At 38.7% G+C, this 10,860-nt stretch overlaps 1 protein-coding gene across 1 annotated transcript; it reads left to right on the top strand.

Annotated features, from left to right (window-relative positions):
* Window positions 1–1,146: 1,146 nt before the first annotated feature.
* Window positions 1,147–9,798, top strand: NDUFA4 (NDUFA4 mitochondrial complex associated). The gene is made up of 4 exons (XM_049894238.1): window positions 1,147–1,314; window positions 2,413–2,501; window positions 3,417–3,477; window positions 9,576–9,798. The coding sequence occupies exons 1-4, from the start codon at window positions 1,273–1,275 to the stop codon at window positions 9,630–9,632; spliced, it is 249 nt and encodes an 82-aa protein (XP_049750195.1). The 5' UTR covers window positions 1,147–1,272; the 3' UTR covers window positions 9,633–9,798.
* The last annotated feature ends 1,062 nt before the right edge of the window (window positions 9,799–10,860 follow it).

Here is a 10,860-nt window from a genome sequence, read left to right as displayed (position 1 = left end):
GTCTCCCTAACCTCAGACCTTCCACCATAAAACTCATTGTGTGGAGAGAATTCTGGCTCACAGCGACCCTATAGGACGGAGTAGAATTGCCCCATAAGGTTTCTAAGAAGTGGCTGGTGGATTCAAATTGCCGGCCTTCGGTTAGCAGCTGATCTCTTAACCACTGAGCCACCAGGGCCCCTTCAGATCTTCACATGTACAAAATGCCCTGTACACCCGCATTCTCCGTTTTCACCTGGTTAATGTCTACCCCGCTTCCAGGTCTATCTACTGTAAATGTTACTTTCCTTCTTTCATTTTTTTTTTTTTTTAAACTCTCCCTACTCCCAATTACTTTCGTGATCATTTGATTAATTGGACAGGGTTTCAGATTGTCAGGTTTACAGTTGTTATCTCCAGCGCTTTATATAGGCCTTGTCCCAGGTAAGACTTTCGAGTACAAGAGGAGTAAAAAACGGATTGGGGTAGTGAAAGAGGGCGTGAGAACACATTTTAATGCTGCAATTTCGGGACTAAGGGCAGGGGATGATGGCACGTCGCACAACTCTTTATGGCGATGAACATTTAACCGAGGGCCAGGAACGGAGGGATTAGAGAGCACTGACAGAGCCATTGCCATCTTTCAGTCATTTACTAGTTTTCAGGGACAGCCTAAGACAGGAAGCAGCTGCAGTCTTTTTAAACCGCAGCCGCTGACCTTAGCAGCAGGACACCCGACCTCCCCGTCCAGGCGCCTGGCGCTCTGCCGCCAGAGGCGCGGCGCAGCTCCCTCAGCGGCGGTCAGGGCCGGCCGGCGCGCGCCCGGCACGCGCGCCCCCAGAGCCTCGGCGCGCAGACCCGGTTTGCAGGCGCCGCGCGTGAGGCCCCAGTTTGCGGAGCGCGCAACCCGCCCGCCCGCCCATCCTAGCCCTCAATGCGCAGCCTCCCGGAAAAATGCCTGTCTTGTCAATCAAAATGTCCTAGTATCCACGCAACAAATTAGCCGTCATAAATATACATAGCACAGGAATGAACAGTGTTTCGCTTTGAAGTGGAATAGTGAAGTCGAACCAGGTTACAGCGGGTGCATGAAGCCCTGGATTAAAGCAGGCACTTTTAAGGACAGTCGCATCCGGGCCCTCCTGCCGCAGGCTGCCCTCCGAGCCAGGGGTCCTTCAGGTAGGAGGTCCTGGGTGACTTTGGGTGCCCGCAGATACCGGGTGCAGGCCGTGTTAGGTTCGGTGTCGGCCAACTTTGTTCTCTCCTTCCGGATCTGAAGCCTCTGCCGCAAACATGATCCGCCATGCCATCGGTCTGGCCAAGAAGCACCCCAGCGTAAGTTTGCGACCACATCCCTAATGTCCTCACTTCTCAACATTGTGTCGGGTGCGGCTGCCTCCTTCCCCTTGGGAGCGTCGCCCTTCACAGCCACATACCGTTCCTCGGGGCTGTGCCCTGTCTTGCCTTGTGCTGCCCTCCGCGTTGAGTCCAGGCCCTTGAGCTCCGATCTTCCACGCCATGCATTGGGGCATTTTGGCTGGAAGGCGGAAGGTAATGGAGAAAAATAAACTAGGGCGTATGGGAACGATCAGGTAGCCTTGCCGTCTTGCAGGTTGGTCGGGCCAAGAGTGATCGGTGTGCCCTGTGTGTTAGAGACCAGCAAAGATCAGGTTCCCTATTTGTTGTTCTGCCACTTAGGATCTTGTACTCACCGCATTGCACCACCAGGCCTTGTGGCAAATGTGAGGGAGGGGTCTATGATTTTGGAATGCTCATTTTGTCTTGTCCTGACATTTTGGGGCGTTTGGTAGCACTGAATTTAATTGCAATCAAGTTCTTTTGTGTGTCTGATTTTTTCCCCCAACAGAAGAACATGTGGTTTTAAAACTCAATTAGGCAGTCTTTTATCTCTATCTTAAAAACTCAGTTCCGTAAATAGTAGCAGACATTGGTAGCGATACATTTTTAGAGTTGATGCCTTAAGCCGGTATTTGTAAAAGGTGTGTTTCTGTTTACTTTTTGGACTCCGTATGTCACAGAGATTTTGTTTTTCATGCATGCTCGTGGAGGCAAGCCTAAGTAATTTGCAAACAACTTGGTTTTCAAGTCTAGAGAAAATGATGTATAAACAGAGAGGTGAATAAGATTTGATGCTTTTTTTTTTAATTTTAAAATTTGAATATAATTTGCTCCACATTAAAGGTCAGACACTTAAACCAGAATCATCTTCACGTGTTTTGGGAACTCCGTGTCTTTTGAACACAGTTATAAGAATTCTTACCTCAGTGTAAAATTTTAAGACAAGATCACAAAATAGCAGTTTGAGGCTAGGAAATCAATGTGTAGAAACTATGTAACCTCTCTTTTGCCAGTTATGTCAGTATTTGAAAGTGGCTATTAATTCTTACCTATTTATTTTATGTTTGGTTTTAGTTGATACCGCTGTTCATATTTATGGGGACTGGAGGTACTGGAGCAGCACTGTATGGCTTGCGGCTTGCATTGTTTAATCCAGACGTCAGGTAAATACTTAAAAATGTGTAGAATGTTGATAGTTTATCAAGCTGGTGTAGGAAGCACAGTCTTTCTAGGGAGATAACATCAAGTAGTAGAAAGAACCTGAGTTTAATAGTCATACAATAAGTTCAGATCCCAGTTCTGCTGTTATTTACTTTTCTTGTTTCTAACTGGTAAAGTAGAACTGCTGATACCTACTGTGAACCAACCAACCAAACCTGTTGCCTTCAAGTCGATTCCGACTCATAGCGACCCTATAGGACAGAGTAGTACTGTCCCATGTGGTTTCCAAGGAGCTCCTGGTGGATTTGAACTGCTGACCTTTTGGTTAGCAGCCATAGCTCTTAACCACTAAGCTACCAGGGTTTCTGTAATGTTGTGAGGATTAAAATAATAACAGCTGTTTTTATGCAATACTTAATCATGGTTCCTGGCACATGTAAATGTTTTAACAAATGTTAGTTCCCTTTCCTTTTCTTCCTACTGCTAGAACAATAATGCAGCTAATGTTTTTTTTCTTTGCCTCCTTTTCCACAATAGGAAATGTGTCTTTTCCAGTTGGAAAAGAAGAAGCAAAAAGATTATTGATTCCTCATTATTGTGCAAATTTTGCTATATCTCCCCGTTGATGAAATAAAAAGTTTTAGTAAAGGCCAAGTATAAAATATCCTGTGACAGAGATAGACACGAGGACAACTGCCCCTAGATAGGCTCTGTGGTCTATCTTTTTTCTAATTGATTACATGGGATTGCTTATCATAGCTACTATCTCTGTTTAATTTCCGTAATGAAAATAATTCCAGGCTCTACCTAATAGAAAATGAGATTGATCTGTTCAAACTATTAGCTTTTTAGCAAGTATAAAACACGTTTAAATAGTGTGTTATTTCTGTAACAAGATAATGTTTTGTTCTGTTTAGTTGGGACAAAAAAAATAACCCAGAACCATGGAACAGAGTGGCCCCCAATGAACAATACAAGGTAAGCTTCAAAATGCTAGAGAGTGTATTTTAATGAATTTTGTCATGGGGTAGTTTTCCATGAAATCAAATATACAAGTAAAATTCCACTATAATGAACTTTGAGGTGCTGCTAGATTGTCCTGTGAAATTAAAATGGCATATTGTAATAAGTATTTTTTTCCTAGGGATGTTATTCCCAGGCTTTGGACCCTGATCAAGATAATGTCTCAATTCTACTTAGGAGGCTAAGAGAAAAAAGAAAAAGGGTGATGGTGTAACTATCATTTCCCATTTCCTTAGTTCTTAAATAGTCTAGTGCAGTGGTTTTCAAATTTCAGCATACATAAACATCACTTATAGAGCTTGTTAAAACAGGTTCTTCGGCTCCACACCTGAAGATTCTGATTTAAATGGTCTGCTGTGGGGCCTGAGAATTTGCATTTTTGACAAGGTTTCAGATGATGCTAATGCTACTGGCCCACTTTTAAGTCGCACTAACCTAGTTGTCTATTTTTTCTTGTTGGTTTGGTTGAAATATTTCAGGTGAAGATTTGTGGGAAGAAATGAAAGTCAGTTGAAACTTAAATTTTGCCATGATCCTTTTAGATAAACCTTTTAACGTCTTCCCTAAAGAGTGGTCTGTGGAACCACCCTCCAAGGAATGATTTCATGGATTGGGACCATTCATTGATCCCCAAACAACCTTCCTTATGTATAAAACTCTTTGCATACAAAGATGTAGCCCTTGAAATGTTGAAAAAAAGGCACTGGTTCTGGTGGTAATTTCCACTAAGGAATGGAAGTAATATTTGTTATAGGAGTGCTTGGTAATGTTATTTTTTAAAAAAAAGCTTTATTGAGACATAATTCACCATACAGTTTATCTGTTTACAGTGTATAATTCAGTAACTGAGTGTATTTACAGAGTTGAATATCCAGTACCACAGTCAATTTTAGAACATTTACATTACCCCAAAAGAAACTACACCCCTTACCCATAACCTTCCAGAACTAGGTAACCACCAATTTATGTTCTGTCTATAGATTTGCCTATTTTGGGCATTTCATATAAACAGAATCATGTAGTATATGGTCCTTTGTGACTGATTAATTGCACTTAGTGTAATGTTTCCAAGGTTCATTTATGTTGTAGCATGTCAACACTTCGTTTCTTTTTATTGCTTTATAATATTCCATTGTGTAGATTGCCCACTTATCAGTTGATGGACATTTGAGTTTTTTTTTCATTTTTTTGCTGTTATGAATAACGCTGCTATGAATATTAATGTACTAGTTTTTGTGTGGACACATATTTTCATTTCACTTGGATAGATACCTAAGAGTAGAATTATTGGCTCAAGAATTGCTGGATTATATAGTAATTCTATGTTTAACTGTTTGAGAAACTGCCAAACTGTTTTCCAAAGTGGTTGTGCCATTTTCTGTTTCCACCAACAGTGTATGAAGGTTAGATTTCCCAACATCCTTCCAATAATTTTTATTGTTTGTCTTTTTGACTATAACCATCCTAGTAGTTTGAAGTGATAGCCTCATTGTCGTTTTGATATGTTTGATATGCACTTTTTTATGGCTGATAATGTTGAGAATCTTTTCCTGTGCTTATTGGTTAGTTATCTTCTTTGGAGAAATATCTATTTAGATCATTTGCCTCTTTTTTAATTGGGTTATTTGTCTTTTTTTATTGAGCTATAATCATTTTTTATACAGTCTAGGTACTGGTCTCCCATTTTATAAGTTATCTTTTCACTTTCTTGGTGTCCTTTAAAGTACAGTAGATCATTTTGACCATAATTTTATGGAGATTTATTTTTTTTTGTTTGAGGTATAATTGGCATTCATTAGGAAAATAATACTCAGGCTGATGTTAAATCAAGATAGATTAGTCTTAAACGCAATCTTATTCAGGGTCCAGTATGGATCAGGTCCTCTTCCATCTTTTAGTTCTGCTATCTGGGACATGTGGCCTCTGGAATAAGATTGACACAACAAGGTGGAGAGGTCTGGAGGATTATGCAGGATATTTTTAAGGACCAAGATTGAAAGTGACTTTTTTTACTTCTGTCCATAGGCCATTGGTCAGAACTTAGTCACAGGTCTCTCCACGTAACTGCACAGGAGGCCGGGAAATGTAATTTTCCCCTGTGGCCTAGAAGAAGGAAACAGTGGTGAACAATAACATTACTTTGTCACAGTTTGCCCTTCTAGCCAGTATACAATTTCATTCTTTAAATACATGAAGGGAACGCCCTGCTTTGTCAAAGGAAACAACCTGAAGTTCCATCCAGTTTCAAGTGTAGAAGCTTCAGGTATTGTGCAGTTGACTTATGTTGGGGTGTAGTACCTTTAAATGTGGGAACCTATGAATTAAAAGGACAAGTAAGTTTTCCACACCCATATATACAGTGCAGGGAGAAGGGATAGAGTCTAGCTATTGGCAATAAACACTATCTTTCAAAAAGGGGAAGGAGACAGCAGATGCTGCTAGGCAGACATTGTGAAAGCTCACTGCCCTGCAGGTATGTGAGGTTTCTTGAGTGGGCCTGGATTCTGTTCTTTAAGAAGTTCCTTGTCCATTGTTGGAGCAAGTAGAGCCTTCAAGCTTGTCTCTTTTCCAGAAGCGTGGCGGCTCAAGCATGGTTTTAACTCCAGTAGTCAGAGACTTCTTTAATTCCAGGCTCATGGTATCTTTGGCTGTTACCTCAAAATTAAGCAGGCTTTGGATGAATTTGTTTTTCCATGTGCCAGTAATCATACCCAAAGATTTCTATAGAAATAATTTTTTTGGCTTCCATGTCCCATGGTTTTTTTTTTTTTTTGATTAATAGTGGCTACCTTGAAAGTCTACTACTTGTCGGGCAGTTTGTCATACTGTGGTGACTTGTGTGTTGCTATGCCATTGGTATTTTAAATACCAACAGGAGTCATCCATAGTAGACAGGTTTCAGCAGAGCTTCTAGACTGGAACAGACTAGGAAGAAAGGCCTGGTGATCTACCTCTAAAGGTTAATCAGTGGAAACCTAATGGATCACCACAGAACATTGATCGACTCAATTAACTTGGGGCATATCATCAGGAGGGATAAATTGTTGAAGGAAGGCATCATGTTTGATAAAATATGAGATAGTTGGTGATATAGGTTGGCACAGCAGCTGCAACAATGGACTGGAACATGTTGGTCTTGGTTATTCTGGTCTTGGTTCCCTTCTATTTCTGCTTGCAAGTTGCCCAGTTCTCCCTTTAATAACTTGGCAAACACAGCCAACCATAACCACATGCACACCACTAACATCTGTTTTCCAAAGTCTTTTCTTGAAACTACAGGGTGTTTAGGGACATAATCTGTCTTCTAAGTTATAGCAGATGACAATTTGTTCAATATTTTGCCATTATGTAATATGATTCTTCATCTTTCCAGCTGCCAATTCCTGTTTCATAGCTACTCACAGCCCAATCTGTGCCACACACGTTAGGTTTTTGTTGCAGTAACATTCCATTTCTGATTCGCATGGCCTCACACTGGCATCACTTCTTTTGTGCCATCATGTTCCAGGGTAACTGACTTAATTGTCAGAATCATCTGGAGAGCTTTTTAAAGTACACATATCCAGAGGCTTCAATACACCCTTTAGTAGAAGGACCAAGGCCTGTTTTTGTTTTCTTTTGTAAAGTTTCTTGGGTATGAAATCATTTTCTCTGGAATAGATTTAAACAAATATATAAGAAAGAAACAGTAATCAGAATGCCCGTTTATCATTTTTTGAGGACAAATGTAACATGCAGATCAAAGGGCTTGTTTCAGCTTGGCCATTGCATTTTTATTTGATTCTTGCAGGCAGATGTTTAGGGATTTGGAAGCCAAGTATAATCAGAATGAGAAGTTTGAAATTAGCAGAGGGTGATAATTACCTTAAAAGTTGCTGTCGTCAGCAATGATAGCATCCATCTCCATCATGCAGGTGTATCTGCTAAGGGACTCTGAACACTCATACAGTTTGGTCCTGGTACTTCATCTAGAGAATGCAAATTGCCATTTTCTTTCTTTTGATGATGGAACTTGTAGTGGAAAGTACATGATTTTGGAGGCTTGATCCTGCCTCTTCTTAACTAGTGTAGGGTTTGGCAAGTCATGTAACTTGATCTTTAGTTGTTTCTTTTAAAGTTAAAGAATAGAGTTGTAATAATTAAGGTATACTTAAAGCATCTAGCACAATGTCTGGCATCTATGAGAAGAGCCCCACAACTGTTTATTTTGTTCTTAATAGATAATCTGCTGAACTTTTCTGTAAATGTTCTTTCTGATATTTTGTTAGCATGTCAGAGGATAGCACAGTTGGTTTCTGCCTTAGTTATCTAGTGCTGCTATAACAGAAATACCATAAGCAGATGGCTTCAACAAACAAGTTTATTCTCTCACAGTCTCGTAGGCTGGAAGTCCAAATTCAGGGCATTAGCTCCAGGGGAAGGTTTTTTCTGTCAGCTGTGGAGGAAGGTCCTTATTATCAATCTTCCCCTGGACTAGGAGCTTCTCAGAGTAGGGACACTGAGTCTAAAGGACATGCTTCTCTCCTGGCAGTACTTTCTTGGTGGTGTGTGGTTCCCAGTCCTCTCTACCTGGTTCTCTCTTTTATATCTCAAAAGAGATCGGTTTAAGACACAATCTAATCTTATAGATTGAATCCTATCTCATTGACATAACTGCCACTAATTGCATCTCGTTAACCGCATAGAGATAGGGTTTACAACACACAGGAAAATCACATTAGATGACAAGATGATGGACAGTCGCACAATACTGGGAATCATGGCCTAGGCAATTTGACAGATATTTTGGGGGGACACAATTCAACCCATGACAGTTTCTTTAAAAGCTCATTGTCTAGGTTCAGTCACATCTTAATGCTGTCAAAAAAGAATATTGCTTTATGGTTTAATTATAATTTTCTGTCTTCAAAAGCCTGTGTGTATATGTATATATTTGAGATAACTTGCAAATACATTTTAGAACCTGATAATTTTCCTTTTAAAATGAAGTAAATCAATTAGATAAGAAGTTGAGGTATATTTTGAGAAATAAAGATGTTTGAAAAAATAATGAATACAGATTTGTGGGCTTCATGCTTAAAAACCCTAAAGAAAATGTTGATGAATCTATAATTTTGGGGGGAGGGGGAGTAAATAATATAGTCTTCAAGTAACTATAGCACAACTTCTTTGGTGCTCTTTGGCACAAGAATGAGTAAACCTAAGATTATATCTTTATTTAGACTTACATAAAAATCCTAAAATTTCCCAGCAGAAATTCTGGAACAGTTTCAAATATAAATCATTAAAAAAAAAAAAAAGTTACTGGGCATTAGAGGCAGATTGTTTTTAAAAGTAATTATAGTAAGATTTATTTTAAAAATTCATTTAGTTGAATATAAGGAAATTTGAAATGTGTAAAAATACAGTATTACTTAAAAGCCTTTGTACCAGAGGTGGCCAGATTTCAGTTTGATACTGATTTAATCTGGTTAGGCCTACCATGAAATTTTTTTTTTTTTCTAAGTGAAAGAGAGGGGAGAATAGAAAAGCCATTGAGGCAAGCCAGTTTGTGTCTGACAAGTTAAATAAACCACACAACAAAGTATTAGCTTATGTAATCAACCGCTTGGTTGAAGGATCTTTCCCAATTAAACTATAGCAGTTAACTAACCAAGTAGGGATAGTAATTCTGGGTATTCTTCCTGATGGAAATTGACTTGCATACTTAGAGGAGATGGAAGTGAAGACTCATAAGAACTGGATGTATATATCAGAAAGAATTATTAACTTTGAAATGCAAGAATTATTTATAGATTCTGACTAACTAGACTATTTGAACACAGCTGTTCTGATGAAGATTGTATTTTTACCATACCAAAACCACCATTAAAGCACTGGAGTTTTTGGCATAGTGTCTTTTTTTAAATGACTTTTATAGTGTTAAATATTGTTAATAAAAAAATCATGTCTGTGATTGTTACTAGAAAAATAAATGAAAAGAATTCTAAAACTTATAATATCATTTCTGTATTTGATGGTTTATCTAAATTATCTTTTTTTTCTGTTCCAAGTTCTACTCAGTGAATGTGGATTACAGCAAACTGAAGAAAGAAGGCCCTGACTTCTAAATAAAATGTTTTCCTATAAAGCTGCTTAGAATGAAGGTCTTCCAGAAGCCATCCGCACAATTTTCCACTTAACCAGAATATATTTCTTTCCTAAAGACATGAAATCATGTTGGTATCATGTTGGGGTTTACACTGAATAATAAATAAATAAATATCTGAAACTTGACTTGTGTCTTTATTAATGCTGAAGTCTGTTGAGAACTATTAGGATTTAAAGAATTTCTTGAGTTTCTATTAGTATAATTTGAAAATAAGACTTCAATCTGCTTTAATAAAACACTTTATTTTGTGCATAGGCCATTGGTAACTTCATAGCAGTGGAACTGGAAATCATATGAAAGTAGATTGGGAAGAATAATCAAGCATCTTTGACACTGGCAAAATGGAAACCTCTGGACTTCTGTTACTGGCTGATGTTTAAGTGTGTCCAGTCGTAACAGTGCTTTTGCATTGTTGTTCTCTTTGGGGAAGAGTTTTTAGGTTATCGATCTTTGTAATCGCAGTACTGTAGGTAGTCCCTGATTTAGGACAGGTTTCTTTTCCGATGAGTCGGTTCTGATGTAAGTTGGTACTGATGTAAGTTGAATACCTTGGGTTTTTTTCTTTTTAGTTTTCATTATTGCCTTTTATTTTCGGTATCTTTATAAATCTGATCTTTGTCTTTGGAGGTTGGAAAACATTATATAATCTGCTCTGGTAGGTATTCTTGTATTGTGCAGTCTGTCCGTGAATTTTTCAGCAGCTTCAACATTGGCGCTTCCTGCTTCTCCAGTTGTACACACATATAAGTCAAATCTGTGTTTGAATCAATGAAACCAGCCCTTGTGGCATTTAAGCATTTGCAGGGGTCTTCTCCTTGCTCTTGCTTCAGCTTTTCAAAAAGGCTGCGTGCTTTTGTTTGAATCGTAAGTAAACTCATAGGAATCTTCTTCTGGATTTGGTCTTTTATCCAAATCAACAGCTTCATCTCATGGATTGGCCCTCGCTGCTTCTTTGTTAAAATTGTCGATTTTATGCCAATCGCTCCTTTAACTGCCTTGAAAATCCTATTCTTTTTTTTTTTTTTTCTTCTTTGGGTTGTTTGTTTTTGTACTAATGAGTTTTGAGAATTTTTGTTAAAATCCTATTCTTATCCATAATGATTGTCGAAATGGTTGAATGAGACTGTCTTTTCTCACGTGCCATTTCACCAGATTTCTTTCCATTATCATAGGCTTTAGTGATCTTT

This window comes from Elephas maximus, chromosome 8 (assembly GCF_024166365.1).
Source record: "Elephas maximus indicus isolate mEleMax1 chromosome 8, mEleMax1 primary haplotype, whole genome shotgun sequence".
In the NCBI taxonomy this organism is placed as follows: domain Eukaryota; kingdom Metazoa; phylum Chordata; class Mammalia; order Proboscidea; family Elephantidae; genus Elephas; species Elephas maximus.
The sequence above is the reverse complement of the archived record's forward strand: the minus strand, read 5'-3'. Positions and strand labels throughout refer to the sequence as shown.

What these genes read in the sequence shown, in the direction of transcription:
- NDUFA4 (XM_049894238.1), top strand. Translation starts at nt 1,273, where the DNA reads ATGATCCGCCATGCCATCGGTCTGGCCAAGAAGCACCCCAGC. An exon ending in TGGCCAAGAAGCACCCCAGC is followed by an intron (nt 1,315 to 2,412) that starts GTAAGTTTGCGA and finishes GTTTGGTTTTAG; the next exon opens with TTGATACCGCTGTTCATATT. An exon ending in TTGTTTAATCCAGACGTCAG is followed by an intron (nt 2,502 to 3,416) that starts GTAAATACTTAA and finishes TGTTCTGTTTAG; the next exon opens with TTGGGACAAAAAAAATAACC.